Here is a 24070-nt window from a genome sequence, read left to right as displayed (position 1 = left end):
AAGCTATTGGACGCCACTCATGGCTGATGAACTGCTCAAGTACAGCCCCAACAGCTTTGTCAGAAGCGTCGGAGGTGATATTGGTTGGGGCATCATTCTGTGGATGAACCAACAATGTGGCCTTCGCCAGTTCCAACTTGCAGAAATTAAATGCTTCTTGGCACTCGGGGGACCAAACGTATGAAGGTGAGGTCAAAAGGTTGTGTAGTGGATGGAGATGTTCAGCGCAATGAGGTACGAACCGATGATAGAAGTTAAACATTCCAAGGAATTCGCGAAGTTTCTTCTTGTCATTGGGTGGTGGAAACTCACTAATGGCTTTAACGCGGATCGGAAGGGGTGATATACCTTTCGCAGTAAGGAGATGACCCAAAAAGGAGAGCTGTGTGTGCCCTAATTCACATTTGGCAGGATTAATTACGAGCCCATAGCGTTGTAAGCGTTCAAAGAGTTGACAAAGATGACTGCGGTGCTCCTCTGCTGTTGAACTGAAAACGAGTATATCGTCGATATATACAAACACAAAATCTAGTCCACAACAAACCTCGTCCATCAGGCGTTGAAAGGACTGGGCTGCATTTTTGAGGCCAAATGGCATACGTCGGAATTCGAAAAGGCCGAATGGAGTAACAACAGCCGTTTTTGGAACATCTTCCGGTGCTATGGGAGTTTGATGGTAGGCGCGGACCAGATCGATCTTGGAGAAAACCGAGCATCCTGCTAAACGAGCAGAAAAATCCTGGACGTGTGGGACTGGGTAGCGATCTGGTTTCGTGGCTCTGTTGAGGGCCCGATAATCCCCACAGGGACGCCAATCCCCGTTGGATTTAGGGACCATGTGGAGAGGCGAGGATTAATTGCTGGAGGAGGTCTGTATAGTTCCCGAAACTAGCATTCGATTGAACTCTGCTTTCGCCGCCATTGACTTCTCTGGAGAAAGGCGTCGGGCCTTTTCAAAGGTTGGGGGTCCAGTAGTAATGATGTGATGTTGGACATTGTGCTTCACAGTGGGTTCCGTGATAAGTGGTTTACACACCTGTGGGAACGCGGAGTATATGGTATCACACTCGTTGTTGATATTCGGGCGACATATCTGATTAAGTTGCAGGGGTGTCAAGGTGGAAACCTGTGCCGGTATGGTAAGAAATGTCTCAGTGTCCACTAAGCATGAATTAGCAAGGTCGACTAGCACCCGAAAGTGTCTCAAAAAATCAGCTCCGAGGATGGGTTGGCTGACGTCTGCAACAAGGAAGGACCATTGAAATCTGCGGTGTAGCCCAATGTCCAAAATGAGTTCCCGCTGCCCATATGTGGAAATGGTGGAATTGTTTGCAGCCTTGAGAGAAATGCCTTTCGGTTTGCATATCTTGTCTTTTCGTGTAGCTGGAAAGATGCTAACCTCAGCCCCCGTATCAATAAGGAACTGTATTTTCGACCGCTGGTCAGTCACATATAGCAGGCGGCTCGCTGGGCCCCCGATCACCTGCGCCATTACTGGTGACCGGGGCTGTCGTTTCCCGCTTTAGGGAACGAACAAGGTGGGCGGCATTTTGACGCTCGGGCGCCGAATTTGGCTCCTGTTTGACGATTGGAGTCGTTGGATGTGTTGGACGGCTTGAGAGATGTGGGTTCTAGGAGCTTAAGGACTTTATTCAGATCGGATCGATGAAATTTCAGCTGTTGGTGGAGTTTCAACTTGGGCGATACTTTGATGAGATTCTACAAGCTGGATCATACCATCTGCTATTACCGCTAGCTCTGCTAATGGCTTCCCAGGATGAGACAACAACCCGACTTGGACATTACTGGGAAGTCTCTGTAAAAACAATTCCCGTAAAAGGTCGCTGTCGGTGATACCGGATAACTGTTGTAGCTGGCAAAGTAACTGGGATGGTTTCCTGTCTCCAAGCTCTTCAGCATGTAAAACTTGATGTAGCTTACGACGCTTTGAGAGTGAAACCCGCTCGGTGAGGGCAGCCTTGAGAACGTCGTATGGATTCGCATCTGGAGGAGTTAAAATAAGATCGCGAACTTCAGTGGCTGCCTCTGGAGATAAGGCAGCAATGACATGAGAATATTTTGTATGCTGAACGGTTATTTGTTTAACAGCGAACTGGGCCTCTACTTGTGCAAACAAAAGTTCTGGGTCGGACGGCCAAAATGGCGGAATTTTGATCGAAATCGAATACGTTGCGATGGCGCCGTTCACAGTCGTATTAGAAGTCATAGCCACAGAATTATCGGTCGTAGAAGGAGCGTCATCCATCGTGGAGTCGTATCGTCGGGGTCACCAATGTAGAGGCTTTGTTTCTATTACCAAAAACGTCTTTATTTCGACTGATTTCTCAAATATACTTCCCTCAATCTCAAAAGTGAAACAACAACAACCCTCCATAAATTAACATATTTTATCATAACTGTCATATTAATTTGTTCAAGTCTAGTCACTACAGTGTCACCATCCCTGCCAAACTGTTTGGGTGGAAGCGCTGTTTGAGGCTCAGTTACCTATCACATTAAGAAAATACAATGATCTGCAATCGATGAAATCAGTCATTCCAAAAGATTGCCACCATTATTTTGATAATTTGCCTCATTGCTGACTAAACATATTCATTTACATATTTGTTAATTGTTTCTAATAAAACATGTAAATAAGTAAGCTAAAGTCTTCAAAATGCAGTAAAACGCAAATTGTAGTTCAATACATCAGCCAAACTGGTGAAAAGTGTCTGCTATAGTTAACTGTAAAATTGCCCAACTCACACCATTGTTATTGCAAAATTGCCTAAGTCATTTATATGGATTATGTTGTCACTATGGCAACTACTCATTACTCAGTCATATTTCTATTATCGTGTTATGCTTGTATTCAAATATTCAATAAAATACCTTTGACGTATGGGAATTAAACCAGTTATTTTTATTTTTCTCAAAAGCTTTAAAAATGAGTTAGGCAATTATGCTAAGAGGGTGACGGGATGCTCTTTTGTGGCTCCGTCATATAACGTTATCTATTTAAACTATATATAAAGCAGACTTTGGTTTTATTTTGGTAGCATTTAATCAATTTAGGGTCTTATATCTACTTTTAAAATGGAAAATAAGAAAATTGAAACACAATTTGACAAAATCGAACAGTTAATTAATAATTTAAACAAGTCGTTTAATTCCCGTTGCAAAGAGCTTGATAGCAAGCTAACCAAAGTGATTAATAGCCAGTCATTCCTTGCTGCACAGTACGATGAAATCAGTGGAAGACTTAACAAAATGGAAGAAGAAAAACGTTATCTATCAATCAAATTCAAGCATTTGACGAAATTGACTGGAATACTTAATTTGAATGGTGCGAAATCCACAGGACCTTATAGTATTCCTATAAATATTTTGAAGATAGTCAGAACTCTTGTGTCCAAACCACTTGAACTAATATTTAATATTTCTTTTCAAACAGGTATTGTACCTGACAAACTCAAATTAGCTAGAGTTATTCCAGTCTTTAAAGATGGATCTAAATTACAATTGAGTAATTATAGGCCAATATCTCTTCTTTCTGTATTTAATAAAATCTTGGAAACTCTCATGCAAAAGCGATTACTAAAATTTCTTGACAAATACAACATCTTATATAATAAACAGTTTGGTTTTAGAGCAAATCACTCTACTGAGCATGCAATTTTGTCTATAGTAGACAAAATACAAAATTCGATTGATAAAAGTGAATTTTCCTGTGGAATTTTTCTAGATTTTAGCAAAGCTTTCGATACTGTTAACCATCAAATTCTTTTAAGTAAACTTGATAACTATGGATTTCGTGGTATTGTGAAAGAGTGGTTTGCTTCATATTCATCAAATCGTAAGCAGTTCGTATCTATTAATAGTGATATATCTAATGTAGTTACTATCAGTTGCAGAGTTCCACAAGGTTTTGTGCTAGGACCATTATTGTTCTTGATTTATATAAATGACTTTAGTTCCTGTTCACTTATGGATTTACATCTCTTTGCTGACGATTCTAACTTTTTTGCTTCAAATAATGATTTAATATCGTTGGAAATATTTCTGAATGAAGAATTGGGGAAAATTTTTGTTTGCCTTTGTGCTAATAAACTTTCATTGAATATTAAAAAATCTAATTTCGTTTTATTCCATGCCAGACAAAAATTTATTAACCATTCCCTCTCCCTTAAAATTAACAATGAAGAACTTAAATGTGAGACTTGTGTTAAATATCTTGGCATACTCATTGATTCAAATCTAAGTTGGAAAAATCAAGTTAGTCATGTTTGCAATAAAATAAGAAGGAGCATTGGGCTTCTATTTAAAATTCTTTCTTATGTAAACCTTAAAATTTTGATTAATCTTTACTCTGCTCTGATTTATCCTTATCTAAATTATGCATTAATTGCTTGGGGTTCTGCATCTCAAACAGTGCTTAAACCTTTAATAATTCTGCAAAAGAAAGCTATTAGAATTATGACGTTCTCAAAATTCGATGACCACTCATCGCCCTTGTTTCGTGACACAAAAATAATTAAACTTGTGGATTTAGTCGATTTTCATATTAATATTTTCTACATAAATTTCACAATAAGGCTTTGCCTTCATCCTTTGACTGTTTTTTCATAAAAGTTAATGAATTTCACAACCACAATGCTAGACATTCTACGAAATTATCTAAACTTCTTCCAAAAATAAGAACAGATTACGGTCTTTCTAATATTAAATACAAAGGACCTTTGACATGGAATAATTTGGATAAATCCCTAAAAAGTAGCTCGATGGCTAAATTTAGGAGATCTATTTTGTCAACCCTAGTAGAAGAGTATTGATTGCGTGCAATTTGGTTTATTAGTCTGCCCAAGTTACTTTGCAGTGCTTTAGATTAGATATATTTCGTCATTTTCTTTCTTTGGTTTGCAATTTAATATTATCACACAATAGATGGCTGTGTTTTTTAGCCCTTATTTGGTTATTACAGGCATCTATGTACCATTAATTATTACAATATCACTAATTCTTGTAAATATTATATTTATGGTACAATAAATTTCTTATTTCTAACACATGAGGCTGCAACTGCAGTGATTATGTTTTTCACATCTATGTCAACCGTTTTAAAACCCTTCTTAACCGTCCTTTTCAGTGACCAAAAGTATTTTCTACTACTTCTGATCTGTGCTCGACCCAAACGATAGTTGAAGTGCTTGTGGCAACTGGCATATCAGGACGGTGAGGATATGGTTTCATGAGCCAAGGGAGTAATGGATATGCTGCATCTCCTAGGATTAGAGGTTTGGCAACTGTTCCATTGATCTGTTGAGTAATGTTTTCACCAAACAATCTCCCTTCAATACCTAGCTGATACAGATTAGAATTGGAAAAGTTGCAAAATAGATAATTATTGGAAAAGTCGCAAAATAGATGATTACTATCAACCACAGCTTGCATTAGGATGCTATGATATTTCTTTCTGTTCAAATAATCCATGTGATTTGCAGTTGGAGCAACTATCGGGATATGTGTGCCATCAATGGCCCCACAACACATTGGGAAACCCCATTTTTCTCTATATGTTTTAATTATTTCACCAAGCTGAACATCTTTCGGCAGAAAGACAGATGATGATTTCAAAACTTTGATTATTGCTAAGCAGACATCTCTCATGCAGTTGCAAACGAAAGCAGTCGACACGCCAAACAAATAAGCAATAGTACGATACTCGGCTGTGCCTGCTAAAAAATACAACGTTATAGCTAATCTGCATCTAGCTGGAACTGTCTCACATAGCCTTGTAGTCTTGTAAGTTATTTCATGCTTAATAGAGTCCACAAGGCACTGAATTGTTTTCCTTGAAACTCCGAAGTTCACATACCATCTCTATTCATCACATTCAGTTTGGGCCATTACAAACCACGCATCGCTTTTTGGAAGCATCCAGACATGTCGTTCCCTGAAATGTGCACTCATAAGTGCCAACAAAATACTCATTTTCCTTTTCCTTGCAATTCATTTCAAGAGAAATTTAAATGAATAATGACTCATTTGTTCAACAAAGTCAGATTTTATCCCAACTGATTGACTTTTTCTGGTTAATCCTAAAAGTTAAATAATTGGCTGCCATACTGCTAACGCTTATATCAGCGCATACACGCATGCGCCATGCGTCTTTCAACTGGATAAGCAACAAGAAGGCTCAGCTAACTATCCAGGCCATGCCAGTTTCTTGCCGTGCTATCAACTCCGTCAAACTTCGTCAAAATGCAAGTGTAAACGATCAGTGCTCAGTTTTCTTGAGCGGCACCCATGCCGATTTTTACCCGCGTAAATGGGACTGATATTTCCAGCTGGACATCTTCCCATTACCATAGGTTGACTTCTCCATATAAAGTTTTCCACAAGGCATTTACTACAAGCCTGAACAACCGGTAACCATTGATCCAATCCTCTTAACCTGAACCCTTGGATTTGCAGCCTTGCAGTTGAAGCAGAACTTTCCTAAAAACTCTGCAAAGGAATTGTAAAACACCAGGAACATTGGTTCATTGTATGGACTGGTGCCTTCATTGACACTATCACAAAAAATATAAATAATAATAGAAATATAGGTATTTAAATTATACCTTTATTTACAGTCTTCTTCAAATTTTACCAGTATTCTTATTAGGCCCCAATTACACTATACCGGATTGATTTTCATACCGGATTAGTTTTCACACCACAACCAGTAAAGCTCCGAAAATCTTCGCCGTTGTCATGGAATCAATGGCGATTTCCCGCCATACAAACCTATATAATATTGGGAAAGAATCAGCAAAACTGCAAAATGTCTGCCGTGTCATAGAAAAACTCCTTCACATGGACTGACTCCGAACTCGAACTGTTGATTGAGTCAGTTAAAATATTTGCTTCCAACTGTCTTTTCAAAGGCACAGATTGGGAAAGCGTTAAGTCAAAATACGAAAAAATTAGAGAAATTTTTGTTGAACGCTATGCAAAAATTGATGAAGATGGCGAAATCGAAGAACCAAATTCAGACTATCCCAAGTCAAAGTCCCTTGAGCAAATTACAAAAGAACGAATTGCGGCAAAGTTGAAAACAATTTGGGGTAATTTTAAGAAGGCAGTCGACAGCGGGAAAAGAAGCAGGGGAGGTAGCTTGAGGCTGATGACATATTATGATTTATGCCACAACATATGGGCAGGGGCCCCTTCGACAAAAAGTATCGAAGGTACATTCAGTATTATTTACTACAATTTTTTTGCTTTTTATCGCCGAGTATTGAATGATATTTTTTATTCATCGCTTCTATCGCATACTATGATTTATTTCCTAGTATAAAATAGTACTCTGAACAAACAGTCACAAACAGTCACCCAGTCACTGCTATTGAGAATATTTGTATTATTAACTATTGCATTAGTTTAGTTGATTTTAGCTGGCAATGCACTCAAATATGTCCTATATCAGTATTTACTCTGCTATTAAACAACAGATGACTATATACTCATCAGTGGTAGAATACTGCTAGTAAATGGGGTAAACGTTTATGTTAATTCAGGTGGAATTGATTCAAGTTCAGCCCATGAAAAGAACAACAAATCCAGTGAAAAAGACAAGTCACAGTCATCTTTGTTTGTACAAAGATGCTGTTGTTGTCAACAGCGATGATGAAATGGAATCACTGTTTGGCATATCCGGGAAGAAGAGGGCACACAAGGAACACCCAAAGCACAAAATCCAATTGACAAAAGAGAAAAGATTGCTACATATCTCAATAATGAAAAAGAGAAAAGGATGAATACAAAGATCTCTGTTAACAAACAACACCTTCATCTTGCTAGGGAGGATCTAAGAGAAAAATGATGGAGACATCTGACAATGTTGACCAGCAATTTATAACTAACACCAGTAAAATGGTGAAAATGATGGAAAACGTGGGCAACTGCATCTCCTGTTGCTTCGACTTGATGAAGAAAATGTATGAGACTACACAAGCAAGTGTGCCACCAGCTGCTGTACATGGTAATTTTCCCCACGCTCCAATGCCTGTTTATCCAGACATACATGGTTTTCAATACTTCCCATCCAATTGCTTTAACACATTAAACAATATTCATCCATCTGATAGTTCTTCAGATGATAATCATAATTAAAACAAGAGCAAGTATAACAACTTCCTGTGTTGAACTGTAACAAAACAGTTATTTTTATATGTTAGCTTTAACTATAATGTTGAGTTTACAATGTACATTAATTTCTGTTGAACTATTCCAGTTTTTCCGGGCGATAAATGTAGGTCAGTATACCTAGTTTAACTGATTGTTAATATTATGCCACAGAGGAAAGATGTTATTTTTTGAACATTTCTACAGAGTAGTCACAGTTTTCTGACCGTTTTAGCTACATCCACGACATTGTCTCTTCTGTGCCGTAATATTGTCAATTTTTATACATTCATTCAGAGTTACCAAACATACGCGCAACGAGCACACTACCAGGCCATTTTATTACTACAATAAAAGAAAACAGTATCTATAAACCACACAAGCCTGAACGTTAATGCTATACTGTCCTTTTCTGTTTACATATGATGTTGGATCTTCTTTCGGTTTTCTTCTTTCAGTTTTCTCATGTGTCCCACCGACTGCACCTATACACTTGGGGGGAACCATAACAAGCCAAAAAGTTTGCTGCTGATGTCTTGACGTCTTCTTCTGTTGAAGGCAATTTCACATATGTACCAGCTAGGTTTATTGATATAGCCAGAGTTACTTGTTTCACGATTATTGAAACTGTACATTGTGCAATACCAAACGCATTTGCAGTTTTCTTCATTCTTCCTCAGGGAGCTATTGAAAATTAGTTTTTTTCTTGTGGCATTTTTCAGTTTTTTTCTTAAATTTAACAAAGGCATTTGCCACTGTGAATCATATTATACTGCTAAGTAACCTCGAATACTAAGGAATTAGAGGAATACTACTGAACTGGTTATATTTGTACTTAAACAGACAGTTCTTAGTTTGTTTCTATTGGAAATATTTCATCTGATACTAAACCCATTTCGTGCCGTGTTCAGCAAGGTTCAGTGTTAGGTCCATTACTTTTCCTTTAATATATTAATGACTTTTGCTACTGTGCTCCTCAGTTAGATTTCCATCTCTTTGCAGATGATTCAAATTTACTTTGTTGCGATAGAAGCCTAACAGATATTGAATTTAAAATAAAAAAAAATTTACTGGTTACCTTGCAGAAAAAGGCTGTGCATATAATAACCTTTTTCGAAATTTGATGAACATAGCTCTCTTCTTTTTAAAGTGCTACTGGAACAAAATTTTCAACCCCTTTTTTGCCTTAAAAAATTATTCAGACTTTTAGAAGCAATTTGATCTATATATCACTTTTGTCCGTTGAGTAGAAGTTGCCTAACTTTGCCTTCAAACATCAATGTCATATGCAAACTTTTTTGGCCACCATGTTTGCTTTGTGTGACATCATAATGAGTACCGATTCTAGAAGCCATAAAGCATAAGCCCATAGCACCTAAGATCAGCATAGAAAACCTTACTTTTGAATCTGCAAATATACCCTTTACCTGGTATGTATTAAAGAATGTCTAGTAAGGAGTGTGAAAGAAACGAGAGTTTGTCAGAAAATTCAAGTAAGTCAAAAAGTGCATCTAATAGCAACACAAGCTCCTCAGGATCAGTGGGTTATGTCGAATCGCATAGTCTATGACAATGAACCACTTCCAGACCCAGAGGAAAAGAAGAAGATCCAGACAGATTACTGCCTGCAACATTGGAAAAAAGACTCTACGGCAGAATACCTTTAGAGCAGTGGTGAGTCTATATATTTATATATATATTTATATACTTATATATAAATAATACCAAACTGTCACTTAATCTTATCAAATCAGCAGTGTTAAGTATTAGAGGATCGAGAACAATCAAGAAACTGAACAATGACATTGAAAATGCGGACTTAGTCAAAAACTATCAAATCAATTCATTTATTCCAACTTTGTAAATAGTACATATTTTAACCCCTGGACAGGGTTTTAGAGTTTACTTCCTGTTTTTAGTAACATATTTTATCATTTTTCTAAGCCCTTGAATGGACAAGACCAATTTTAATAAAGTCTCTTTTTTAAATACACATGGTATTAGTTTTCCCGTCAGTTAAATAATAAGATTGACGAAGCAGTGTGCTCACTCTCATTTTTAAGTGAGAAGTATGACGAATTATACATTAAAGTTACAAAACTTGAAGCAGATAACAAAGAACTTAAGACTGAAAATATTCTATTAAAAAATTAGCTTCACCAGATGAGTGAAGATCCTAAATTTGTGCAAGAAACTCAAGATGATCTCAAACAATACGGGAGGTGAGAGTGTTTTGAGATAAGAGGAATTCCTAAACTTGAAAGCGAAAATATAAATCAAATTGTAATGAACATGGCTTCAAAGATTGGTATAGTTATTAAGGAGGAAAATATTTCGGTAAGTCGTCGCCTGCAAGAATAGGGAAATAATGCCAGGAGTCCAGCTGTGATTTTTAAGTTTACTAGATGTGATGTATGGGACAAGTTATATGGAGCAAGATATAACCTTAAAGATCTAAGCACGAAGGACTTGGGATACACACGATTCAAACCATCTAATATTTACATAGTGGAAATTCTTACAAAAAGAAGGAAGGAACTTTTTAAAGAATGTCTGCAATGTAAGAAGAATAAGGGATATAAGTTTCTGTGGACTGACTATGAAAAGATTTTGATGAGGAGAGATTCAGATAGCCCAGCAATCCACATGGGCGTACCAGGCGGGGGGGCGGTAGCCCCCCCCCTTTTTGTTGGGCAAAGATGGGCAGTCGGGCAATATTGGCTTCACAGTTGGGTAAATGGTTGTCGTACGTTTGTGTGATTAAACTTAAAGGTGTATTATAAAAATAAACAGGAGCATTCCTCTGAATATTGACAATATTGCTATTTGTTAGACTTCGTTCTTTGTGTTTTGTTTGCATTTTTCCTGTTCGGAAGGAAAATGTCTGGGACATTTTATACACTTTCTCGTATTTTACTTCCTGTCTGGAAAAACGCATGTGAAACAAGACGATTGCCGGACGAAATTCAAATTAGTACATCGATTGTCTTCGGCATTTTACATTTTAAATTTATTTTGAATATTGAGTTTTGTGAATTATTATTAAATTATCCAGTTTGGAATTCAAAAGCAGCAAAACATAATCACAACCGTATAGGCAGGTAAGTCGAACAAAGGCAAATAGTAAAATAGATTATAGATATGAATATCAACAGTAGGATTATATTTATATACATGCTAAAACATATAAATTGAGTGGCATTGTTGTGTACATGTATAATTGTACATTTGTGCGTTATGAATTCCTAGACTTGGGCTAATATATGGTGGCCCATTGTTCTCATAAGAAAATACAGTCACTATATTATTTTTAAGTGAAAAGTTATTAAAAAAAATACTAAATTTGAAAAAAAACACAAAAATAGTTAACAGTTTTTTAAAAATTATTTAAATAAAAAAACAGAACGAAGAAAATAAAACAACAACAAAGAATTATTGATAAAATAAAATTAAAATAAAACATAAAAATTAAAATATATAGTTTGAATTAAACATTGAAAATAACAAGCAATTCGAAAGCCAAAATCCGAAATGAAGATGAAATTGAAACGAGATATCGTTGTAGAATGACTATGAAAACACTGGGCCACACATTGGCCCATCGTTCTCATAGTATTTCAAATTAAAACTGAAATAGTTTGTCACTGGCCCAGTATTCTCATAGCCTGCGACGTTTTTGGTCAGCTGCATGTTTCCCGCGAAATGTTTCCCTTTCCCGCCAAAATATTGTGTTTTTTATTGTTCGCAAGCCACACAAATGCACTTCGAACTTGTAGATTTCGAAAGATCTTTTTAGTAACTGTAAGCTTCCAAATACCTATAAAGAACAATGAAGCGAAGGCAAGTGACTTGGGACCGTTTACAAGGGGAGATGAGCGACAAAAGAAGGAAATCTGGTGATGCAATGTCTAGTCGAAAGAAGAAGGGATCAGCTCCGAGTGAAGTCATAGTACAGAGACTTGCTGCAGAAGCAGACTCCAAACAAACTTATAGGCCTGTTCAGCCGAGAGAATTTGTGGAATTTCCACATGAAGACTTAAGTTTACATAACTTGAAGAAGGCTTGTGCTGCCCATTTTAACCTGCCAGTTAGCACATGTGATATTTTGGTCTCAAATAAAGGACCATCGTGCTCGAATATAGCACAGATCCCTCACCGAAAAGACAAGGTATTTATTAAAGCTTCATTTTTATGCTGCTGCGGTATAGCTATGTTTTTTCCTTTTATTCTTCAATTTCTTGATCAGCAAATATAAAATTACTTTTGACAGGTGCCACACAGGCCTTTTTTAAAATAGAACAAGGTGCATTCTGGTCTAGCTTCAGTGCAAACAACTCCATATAAAACATGATGAATTAAGTATTTTGTACCAAACAATACCACAATCAGGCACAATGCACCTTGTTCTATTTCAGAAAAGGAGGCCCCAAATACTAGATTAACAATACAGGTGACTTCCCATATTACTTATCTGAAATTAAGTATTATTAGGGCCAATATTCAATAAGGTTTATGATTAGGATTCTGGTTAGAATTACAAATAGCATTAGTGTTAGGATTGCCAAGATTAACTTTTGCAGAATCCCCAATCGATCCCGCGCACACTGGTCCACGCAAAAAACCACTCAGGGGACTGTATTCTATCGTTTATTTAAAGATTCTATTTACAGCGTGAGCCGTGAGTTCATGCTTCCTCTACGATCTGACTCAAAAGTTGTATCAAAATTCAATGCAAGCGTTAATTAATAGTGCTATATTACATTACAACGTGTCTTTGTGCCGAATCAACAATGTGTCCTTGTGACGTATTTACAAACAACTAAACTATATTTACATAAAGTGCTCACGTAACTGTTACACGCGGAACTGGCGGCGCTGCGCGGGGACCTACAACATCCCACCCACCTTGATTCATACACGTCTATGAATCAAGCATCGCCCTTGTCTTCGCTTTTGAAATCTCAGCAGCAGCTCGTCTCGGACGCTCATGCAGATCATGCAAGGAACCCTCTGCCTCACCTGAAGGGGAATTCCCTTCCGTCCCGTTCCCACCCGGTCGAGCTTGAATTTCCAACGGGTAAAGTTTCTGCACCGGTCTTTTCAGGTAAACTGGTTTACCCTTTCCTGCTATTCTTAACTTAGCACCCCTAACCTCGCTGTCATTTCCTAAAATTAGCTGCTCTACCTTCCCTAGTTTCCACTTGCCTCGCTTCTCTCCCTCTCCATAAACTACAACTACTTCGCCCTCCTTCAAACTTCTTGCCTTTCGATTACCACTTTTATGAAATTCTCGTAACCCTATGAGATACTCACTTTGCCATCTGGTCCAGAAATGTTGTAATTTCATTGTAATATATTTGAATCTTTCTCCACAACTACTTTCCTCCCTAGCTACCTCCCTCCGTGGTATGAAATTAATTGCTCTTCCGTAAATTAAGTGTGATGGCGTTAATACATCGCCTTCGAATTCTTCATATTCTTCTGTCAATGGTCTGGAATTTAATGTGCCTTCTATCTCTACTAATACTGTGTTAAGTTCATCTACTGTTAATTTGGCATTGCCTAAAACCTTCCTGAGGCATCGTTTAACACTCCTAACCATTCGCTCGAAAAACCCTCCCCACCAAGGCGATCTTTCTAAGTTAAACCTCCAAGTTACTCGCTTCGTTAATAATTCTGCTTTTACTTTAGGTTGATTAAACAACTTCTTTATTGCTCTCTCTGCTGCCTTAAACGTCTTGGCGTTGTCTGACACTATTAGGCTCGGCATTCCTCTCCTCGCTGCAAATCTTCTCATGCAACACAGAAATGTCTCCGCAGACAAATCACGCACTAGCTCTAAATGTATTGCTCGAGTCACACAACAGGAAAATAATGCGATATACGCCTTCTTGGATGCCTTGGTGCAACACCTAACAAACAATGGACCTGCAAAATCTACTCCCACATTAGAAAAAGGAGCAGCTTCCTTCACTCGAAAGCCTGGTAAATCTGCCATCTGTCTCCCCCCATATGCCCTTCCTTCTAATTTCTTACAGGTGACGCATTTACCTATAACTCGCTTTACCATTTGCCTTCCCTTCACGACCCAATATTTCGTCCTTAGCCTGCCCAAGGTTGCCCTAACTCCACAATGGTGCACTTCACTGTGACATTTTCTGACAATCAGGCTCAGTTAATCTATTATCCTTGGGAATAATGATTGGGTGTTTCGTGTTGTACTCTAGCTCAGAGTTACGCAGTCTACCCTTACATCTTATGATACCTCCTTCTTCCATCAAGCCTAGACTGTTACTAATCTGGGCGTACTTTTTAGCCTCCTTTAACTCTGCCTGAGCCTGTTTAATCCATCTATTTTCCGCCTCGTCAAGCTCCTCTACTGTCAATTCTCCACAGCGCTTTTCCATGCCCTTAGACTTTGCTCGTGCATTGAACCCAAACCTAAGTACCCATGCTGTTACTCTGAAAAGTCGTTCCGCTGTCCCATAATCCTCCAGATTTATCACTTTGCTTATACTAGCTAACTCTTTACTACTAGCTACGACCATTACGGAAGACTTTCGTTCTTCTTCTAAGACCGTACTTGTTTTGGCAGCAGCCTCAAATTTGGCCACTCCTCCTTAGACCTAATAAGCCAATCAGGCCCCACCCACCATAGCTTGTTATCCTTCAATTGTGAAGCAACTACACCCCTAGACCCTAATCTGCGGATTTTCCACCCCAGGACAATGTCCCCAATCCTCCTTGTTTGTTAATTTCAGGATTTCATTTACTCTGTGGCGGACGAATTGTTTCCACTCACCGTTGTTCATTATCCAGTAGAGTGCTGTCATGCTATCAAGCCACAACTTCGTATTATCTATACTAACCTGGTTTTCTAATGAATCTTTCACTGACTTTAGTAACTGCGCTAAGAGCCTCGCAGACATTAACTCTAACCTTGGAATGCTAGTTGTTTTAAGAAGGTGCTACTCTTACCTTTGATGTTAACATGCGGACATAACTTCCTACATTTGTATAATAAACAACATATACTACCGCACAATATGCTTTCTTACTAGCGTCGCCAAACCCATGTAATGTGCACCCTAAAACCTCTTCCGCTGGATGTTGGTATATGCATCGAGGAATAGTGATTTCCTTGGTCTCAATCAAATCCCTATACCAGATTTCCCACTTTCTTAAAGGCTCTTCCTTAAAGCTGTCGTCCCAACCCGTCTTACTATTACAAACCTCCTGGAATAAGATCTTGGCACTAACTATCAATGGACTTATTATCCCTAGAGGATCGAACAAACTGGCTAAAATGCTCAGGAGGTTCCGCTTTGTTGGCGATAACGTTTCTGCCTTTTCTCCCACCTTGGAAATTTCAAATTTCAGTTCGTCCTTGTGGTTATCCCACACCTGCCCTAAAACCTTATGGCCCTTTGACTCACCCCCTACTGCTCCTAAAGATAACCTAGCATATGTTTCCTGATCATTGATGCTTTGTTCTGACGAACCCTGATCTTTTTCGTGAATCTCTAGTTTACTCCTTAACACCTCACTGTTGGTCAACCACTTCCTTAATTTAAAACCCCCTTGTGCCATTCTTGTCTTAGCCTTATCATAAAGTTCAAAGGTCTTCTCTACCGTACTCTCACCACTGACCAGGTCGTCAACGTAAAAACTTTCCTGCAACTTTCTTACAAATGCAGCATCGATTTCGTTATACTTTGTTAAATGATGCCTTAAGGTTGCATTCAATAGAAATGGTGATGCATTCACTCCAAAAACTACTCTACAAAACCTATAAACAACTATCTCCAACTTATCACTTTCTATATCATTGACCCACAAAAATCTCAAACAATCTCTATCCGCCTTATCTACTTCAACATTCAAAAATGCCTTTTCTATGTCACCAACTAAAGCAATCCTATTTTCTCTGAACCGTATTAATATGCTGTATAATAATGGATTGAGAGAAGGCCCAACATGTAGGCAGTCGTTAAGCGATGTCCCAGACTTACCTTCCTTGGATGATGCGTCATAGACGATCCGGAGTTTAGTGGTCACTGCCTCCCTGCGAATTACTGCCTGGTGTGGTAAATAATGAACCCTTTCAACCTTCTCTAATGCAGATACTGGCTCCACTATCCCTCGCTCTACCTGGTCTCTGATGATAGAATCATACTCTGCTAACAATGCTGGCTCTTTCCTCAGTCGTCGCAGCTGACCCTTCATTCTACTTAAGCTATTTGCATAGTTGTCAGGCAATTTCTTATGGCTCTCCTTCCAGGGCAGTTTGACTGAATATCTACTTCCTGTAAATGATATTTCATCTAAAAACTCTTCATGTACCTTATCTTCCTCACTAATGCCTAACCCTTCAAAACTCCATAATTTTTGCACATTACTCTCCAAACTGTCTTCACTACTCAATCTCTGTGCTACAAAATTCACTTGGACTGGCTCCGCTCTCTCAATGTCTTGTACTCTCAGCGGTCCTGATAAAACCCACCCTAATTCTGTTTCTATAGCAACAGGTTCTCCTGATTTACCTCTCTTGGTTGTCCCTGTCTGAAAGCTCCAAAGGTAGTCTGCCCCTATCAGAACATCTACTTCTAACTCATCTTCTGACTTAGAAACATCTGAAAACCATATACCTTCCAGATGTTTATACTCCCTCCGCGCTATCTCTACATGGCTATTTCCTATGCTACATATTTCCGGCACTACAAATGCTTCCAGTGTGATAACCTTATTTCCGTTAAGAGGTTCAAGCTTTAATTCAACCACTTCCCTGTGCTCGGCTTTTACGCATTTTTGACCGAACGTATTAATTCCTAACAATTCCCTTCTTATACCCCTGGGATTCGCGAGACCAGCTGCTTTGGAAGTAACAAAGGAACGATGACTTCCCGCGTCAAAGAGGACCCGCACCTTAACCACCCTTTCCCCCCTTAAAACGCCACGTGCAGTCTGCAAGGCAACCAGGCTACCAGTTCCAGCATGCAAGTTACTATTAGGAGTAGTCACATGCACATTCGTGTTATTGGGTACGTTTTTACATTCGTCATTAGGCTTGGGTATTTCGTCATGCTTACCCTCGCTCTTAGGACTCATTTCGCACAGTGCAACATGATGAGCCCCATCACAAACACTACATTTGTTCTCGACCTTACAACTACTGGCTCTATGACCCTTAGACAAACAAACAAAACATCTAATCTGTATTTGCGAGCCAAACTCTTTCGTGTCTTCGGATCCTTTACTCCCTCACAGTTCTCGTGTTTGTGGATCTTCAGGCAGAAAGCACAGTTTCCCCCTTTCACTCGCTATTAACGTGGATGCAGTTCCATGTTGTTGACCATATTTTCTACCCGACGCCGAACTCCCATCGTTTCTTTCGTACTCTCGACCCGACCTCGATCCCACCGCATCGTGCGCTTCACGTAGTTCGAGCTCTTTCTCAAAGGCTTGTAGCATTTCCTCCATTGACCACTCCAGGAAGTTCTGCCCTCTCGTAATAGTCAAGCGAAACTGCTCGGGCAGCTTCTCCATGATCGTCGGAACAACAATAGCGGAATACGAGTTCTCGTTCACCCCCAGGGCTCTCAAGGCGCGGTTATTCGTTTCGCAGCTGTCAAACAACTTCCGTAGTCTCTGCGTGTCCCTTTCTTTGTAAACTGCCGGCAGTTGTATGAGTTCATTCATGTGCTCGTTGAACTATGCTTTTCTTTTCGAACCGTTTCTTAAGCAATTCCACTGCACAGTTGTAGTTTGTCCCTGTTAACGCTAATCCGGCAATTGTAGACTTCGCTGGTCCTTCCAAATATCCGCGCAAATATGCAAACTTGTCAACGTCAGACAATGCGTCATTGTTGTCTATCGAGCTTGAAAACCCTTCCCAAAACTCGGGCCACTCACATACTTTACCGTTGAAGTTCTTAAGCTTTAGTTTCGGAAGCTTTGCTCTGACGATCTTTCCCGTACTGGCTGTCGATATACGGCTCTGGTCTAGGTTTCCTTCGTCTGGCGTCGTCAACAATGGCAGTCTTTGTTCACCGGATTCCCGCAGCGCGTCGTCGATTTTCATCAATGTCCTTTCAAATTCTGCGACCGCTTCGTCTGAACTTTCGACCTCTTTATTGAGCTGTGCTTCGGCGTCTTCATCTCCCGAGGCGCTTAGTATGTCAATGATCTGTTCATCGAGTTCCTTTAACCTCTTGACTTTCTCTCGTAACGTGACCTGGCTTTGTCTCAGCCATGTCAAATCCCTTTCTGCTTTCTCGTCAATCGCTCTCGGAATCGTTTCAACTATCTTCGCTACAAGTTTACTAGCCGAAGCTCTATGAGCTCCTCTCACCCGTCTTTTCCTCGTCAGATCGTCCATACCTTTCGTTGTTCCACTTCACGCTAAATCTTTTACACACGACGGCAGCGCAAATATCACTCGCTCTTTGTCCGCAGCCTCGTTCACCTTTCACAAATCCGGTTCGAAGGACCACTGTTTTGCAGAATCCCCAATCGATCCCGCGCACACTGGTCCACGCAAAAAACCACTCAGGGGACTGTATTCTATCGTTTATTTAAAGATTCTATTTACAGCGTGAGCCGTGAGTTCATGCTTCCTCTACGATCTGACTCAAAAGTTGTATCAAAATTCAATGCAAGCGTTAATTAATAGTGCTATATTACATTACAACGTGTCTTTGTGCCGAATCAACAATGTGTCCTTGTGACGTATTTACAAACAACTAAACTATATTTACATAAAGTGCTCACGTAACTGTTACACGCGGAACTGGCGGCGCTGCGCGGGGACCTACAACATTAACTTTGTTAATAATTTCAGATTGGAAATTGACCATATTGTAGGCTCACTTTATGCCATTCTTGGGAGTCAAAAGCAGTTCCTTGGGGAGGTCACCTCACACACTCATATCATTGGCTTTATATTAGTTATATATAATATAGGCAGTTTAATAGTTACAGTATGAATTTTGTAAAGAACATCCAACCCAAAGATACTTATTAATTGCCATTAATAGACTGTTGTTGGTGGTGGTCTGGATGGAGAAATTGTTAGGGATGAAGCTTTGCATTACCTCCTAATTAACCAAATACAATGTGTTCGACAAGAATCTTCACCCCCAAAATAATGTTCACGTTGTTATAGACTTAAAGTCCAATTTTATTAAAAGATTTAGGATAATTCAAGTTACAATTTCCCCTTTTTTTATAACTTAATTTACCCTCCCTCCAACTTCACTGACTCTCTTCTACAATAACATTTTTATGTTATGTGAACAAAATTCTCTCTTTTCAATAGGTTTACCTGGTGAGGTTTGTGGTTCTTCAAGAGCAAGAAGAGAATTCAGAATTGCCATGGGAAAAAAGTAGCAGTAGCTCAAAAAGTTTACCATTACCTGGTCATCACAAGAGGCAGGTATGGAGCGTGGATGACCCTCCTGTATGCCCAAAGCCAAGTATCCCCGAAACCCAGTTTCCTGCATCAGTATCAATTGAGACGTTACTAAATGCAGGAAAACTAGTGCAACCAAGATTTTCAAAAAAGGCTGTACTAAACTTTGAAAAATTTGATATTGAATCAGGTGCATGGAAGAATGCAATGAATGTTGAATGTGAAGTAGAGTGTCAAAAATTTTCTTCTGGTGCATTTCGAGATGCCTTCCATGTTACCGCCATGCATGGGGAGAAGTGGGTTATTAAGACCTATAACCAGAAGGCAAAAACCACAATAATTGATACAGTAAAGTCATCTGCGGAAGATCACTGCAGAAAACAAGTCCAGATGCACACAGCGGCAAGACACATTGCCAGCAAATTTGAGAGGAAAGCACCTTCTGAATTTGGGCAGTGTTTCCGCTACAATCGGTGCTACTATACAAATTTTGATGGCCAGCACGCCACGATCGAAGAATATGTTTCAGGCGACTTTGTAAAGTATATTAACAACAACGGAAAGTGTGTTTCTATTCCAGATGATGCCACCCAGGTTCTTAAGGATTTATATGCGAAAGCGCAATGTCTGGTTCACTATAGCTATGCAATTACTGATCACAAACTCATGCTGCTTGATATTCAGGGATCTGAGTCCACACTGTATGACCCAGAAATTGCAACTGAAGAAATTATGGATCAAGAACGTCATGAAGTTTACTTTTGTTGCGGCAATTGCTCCATTGTTGGCATTGAGACATTTATGTCAGAGCATCAATGCAATAATTATTGCGAGATGATGAAACTAAATTGAGGTAAACATATAGCAATACTTATTGAACTATTATTGAACTATTTCAAAAATTAACTGTTTGAAAACTTTCTAGTTATGGTTTGGTTATATACATGAGTATCCTAACCATACCTAATCCAAAATCAAGTAAATAATTAAATAAACATGTTTACTTCATACAAAGTTACATGACGCATTGCTGCGTGTGAAGCCATGTGTCACTCATCAAATTTTTACAAAAAAATCCTGTGGTTTCAGTTTCTCATTATGAAAAAAAAATCAGTAAATTGTCTTAAAGGTCAGTAAGCTGTGATAGATTAAGGTAGCCACAATGCATAAACACTTCAAGAATCAATATCTGGGCAATCAGCAATGGGCAATCAGCAATAGACAACCAGCAAAAAAATAGGGTCAGTAATCAAACAGCTTAAGCATGTCAAAGAAACAGTAGGGTTTGCAGAAAAAATAAGGGGACCACAGGAATTTTTTGTTAGGCTTTACTGGATAGGCCATTTTTTGGATTAGGCATACAGGTATGGGTATTGTATCATTTGTTAAATTCTACTTTGAGTTTTTAAGATTTAAGTACTCATTTTTGATGTATTTATTTTAATGTTAAGAAAAACTTGAATGTTTTCTAAAGTGGTTTTTTTCAGCCTAGTGACTTTTAAACCAACTGTTATTGTGGTGGTGGCTGTTGGTAATTAGCCTTCAGGAATAGATATGTATCAGCAGCATCAATAGCTTTCATATTCTCAATGTTGGGTATGACTCTTTCACATTCTCTCCTTACACTATGCGACAAAAAATCATCCCCCACATCCATCACTCCTGAAATTTCTGCCACTTCATCAAGTGCTTGATGTGTTACTGGCAAACCTGTTCATATTGCAGAAAAAGTAATAAATATTAAATGTGTATTAAAATCATCGATGAATAATCACCCTATATAATATTTAAATATAGAATATGATTGCTTTTGACGTAATATTGGTAACTATACTGCAGGACCATACCTATCTGTCCTAAATACATCTGTTATGCAATGACACTTAAGTCAATCACTGTCAGTAGTGTTGCAAAATGGTTTATATGAGTAAAAGATACATGTATGGCACAAATAAATTGTGTTTACCACAGTCCTCTGCTCCATACTGTTGTGGAAATGAATATAAATGGTTAGGTATTCCTTTGGGTAACTGGGTATGTCTTTGGTATCTCACTCTATGTGAATTCCATACCGTTTCCCTAAATATATCCATTTCCTTCTGAACCACAGGTATATATACAAATGCCAACAAGTTTCTAAGTGCAAAGTAGTAAAAAAAGAGGGATCAATTGAGGTCAAATCAATTGAAGCAACAACATACTTTATACTTAACATGTTTGAGCAAAATGGCCCTGCTTTAAAACATACCTATCAGTTTCATTGTTTGGATCATAATGTCCTCTCTCCAGCAACATCATTAGCTGTCTCTTAAAGAACCGTTCAAAGCGGTTATGGAGTTCACGCCACCATCTCTCAATCTGTATATTGTATAGAGCAGATAACTTCCTCAGGGACTATCCCTTAACCACATTTAATTAAATCCACATGCAAAATAGTATACATACTTTATTACTTGTGGATGGACCATAATGAACAGTCTCTGCTCCATTAATATCTTCATCTCCTTGTTGCCTTAGGTAGGAATGAATTGTGGCCATATGCCCGGTCTCTGTTCCTTTGTCAAGTCTTAGATTATCACTTATGACTAGAAATAGACAGAGTTAGGGTTTGCAAAGTGCACAGTTTCAGTCTTTGTAAAAAATGAAGCCTTAAATAATATTTCCCTGAAGTACTAATACTTATCCTTCAAACTCTAGTTAGTACAAAACCTTAAAAATTTGTGGGCTTGGGGGGGGGGGGCATTTCATTCTCAACACACCACCAAATGAGGTATTTTCACATCTTACAGCTTGTCAAGATTTCAAGCTTGCCAACCTTTGGTTATTTTCGACTATCATTTGCCCAAAACTATACAAAATACAAATCAATTCTATGAGGGCCCACCCCTTTTGGGCATTTGTAAGGCATACATTTCCATGGCTAGGCATATGAGCTGTCTACAAATCCCGTGTAGAGACATGTGGAATTGATTGAGACATTACTTGATGTTATGCTACAGGGCCAATGTCATTGCAAGAGCACAATAATTAGATACTATTCATGCACATAATTCTCACCTTTTGACTTATACAAGTGCTCTAAATACCACCTTCCAACAATTTTGGGATCTGAGTTCGACGTCCATAACTTTAGGTACAGTATATAACCACTATAAGCATCTTGGAGGCCATATACAGCCAAAGGGAATGTGTAATTCATGTATCCCAGTAATTTATCATGGCCATCTCCAGAATGAGTGTGGTTTGGTCCCTGCAGTGAATGAAAAATATTACACCAAATTTGTTAACATCACCAGATAATAAATAAAACCACAGCAAGACAATTTATTTAATATGGAAAAATAATTAAACTATTTTGGTAAATTACTGCAAGCAAACAATTTTTTTAATATCAGTGGAACTGGCCTTATGTTATGTGCTAGAAATTTTAACCACATGAACATCATTTGCACAGAAAGAGTCTTACCATGGATGTGAAAGTACCAGCATTTCCTCTTTTGTGCTTTTTTACCCCTACATTCCCTCTTCGTTCAAGGCCTTCTGGATCAAATTCGGTCATTAAATCGTACACCAAATTACGAGGTACTGCCAGATTGTGCTGTTCCCGTATCTTGCGATGTATCGAACGATAACCAAGATACTGACCTGGCCCTTCGAGTTCTTTCTGTACTGCCGTCACGACATCATTCAAGTTGGTATTGTACTCAACGTACTTAATATTAAAGAATGCTAATCTCCTGCTCAGAGTACCTAAACTCCATGCATACTGAGCATAATCCCTGGAAACAAAATCTAATATCTCCCGTCTAGACAAATTCTGAAGTACGTATCGGTTCAAATCTTGTTTTAACTCAGCATCTTCTTCCCAATCTGGATTTCTTATGCGTTCCGCCATATTGGCTTGCTGCTTCTTGTTTATATTTGTTGCGCGGGAAACATGCAGCTGACCAAAAACGTCGCAGGCTATGAGAATACTGGGCCAGTGACAAACTATTTCAGTTTTAATTTGAAATACTATGAGAACGATGGGCCAATGTGTGGCCCAGTGTTTTCATAGTCATTCTACAACGATATCTCGTTTCAATTTCATCTTCATTTCGGATTTTGGCTTTCGAATTGCTTGTTATTTTCAATGTTTAATTCAAACTATATATTTTAATTTTTATGTTTTATTTTAATTTTATTTTATCAATAATTCTTTGTTGTTGTTTTATTTTCTTCGTTCTGTTTTTTTATTTAAATAATTTTTAAAAAACTGTTAACTATTTTTGTGTTTTTTTTCAAATTTAGTATTTTTTTTAATAACTTTTCACTTAAAAATAATATAGTGACTGTATTTTCTTATGAGAACAATGGGCCACCATACTAATATAATTATATAAACCGTGAAGATCACAAATTTTCATTATATCCGAATTTGCACCGTAATATTTATGTCTACTTTAGCTCGATATGACTCAATCACTCAATAATGTTAACTATGTTAGCATA

General features: G+C 38.4%; 4 protein-coding genes across 4 annotated transcripts; all 4 read right to left on the bottom strand.

The window, feature by feature from the left end:
- Window positions 1-1648: 1648 nt before the first annotated feature.
- On the bottom strand, window positions 1649-2266 carry LOC114535338. Its single transcript, XM_028556700.1, has one exon. The coding sequence runs from the start codon at window positions 2264-2266 to the stop codon at window positions 1649-1651; it is 618 nt and encodes a 205-aa protein (XP_028412501.1).
- A 287-nt stretch (window positions 2267-2553) lies between these two features.
- On the bottom strand, window positions 2554-17715 carry LOC114535337. Its single transcript, XM_028556699.1, has 3 exons — window positions 17590-17715; window positions 16182-17355; window positions 2554-2603 (listed from the first exon to the last, which is right to left on the bottom strand). Exons 1-3 carry the CDS (start codon window positions 17713-17715, stop codon window positions 2554-2556), a joined length of 1350 nt encoding a protein of 449 aa, XP_028412500.1.
- A 145-nt stretch (window positions 17716-17860) lies between these two features.
- LOC114535336 lies at window positions 17861-18547 on the bottom strand. Its single transcript, XM_028556698.1, has one exon. The coding sequence runs from the start codon at window positions 18545-18547 to the stop codon at window positions 17861-17863; it is 687 nt and encodes a 228-aa protein (XP_028412499.1).
- A 2542-nt stretch (window positions 18548-21089) lies between these two features.
- On the bottom strand, window positions 21090-23474 carry LOC114535335. Its single transcript, XM_028556697.1, has 7 exons — window positions 23406-23474; window positions 23046-23291; window positions 22637-22829; window positions 22025-22164; window positions 21828-21937; window positions 21546-21715; window positions 21090-21289 (listed from the first exon to the last, which is right to left on the bottom strand). Exons 1-7 carry the CDS (start codon window positions 23472-23474, stop codon window positions 21090-21092), a joined length of 1128 nt encoding a protein of 375 aa, XP_028412498.1.
- Between the last annotated feature and the right edge of the window lie 596 nt (window positions 23475-24070).

The sequence above is a fragment of the Dendronephthya gigantea genome, unplaced genomic scaffold, assembly GCF_004324835.1.
Source record: "Dendronephthya gigantea isolate DGI-Jeju-01 unplaced genomic scaffold, DenGig_1.0 000116F, whole genome shotgun sequence".
Classification (NCBI taxonomy): Eukaryota; Metazoa; Cnidaria; class Anthozoa; order Malacalcyonacea; family Nephtheidae; genus Dendronephthya; species Dendronephthya gigantea.
The sequence above is the reverse complement of the archived record's forward strand: the minus strand, read 5'-3'. Positions and strand labels throughout refer to the sequence as shown.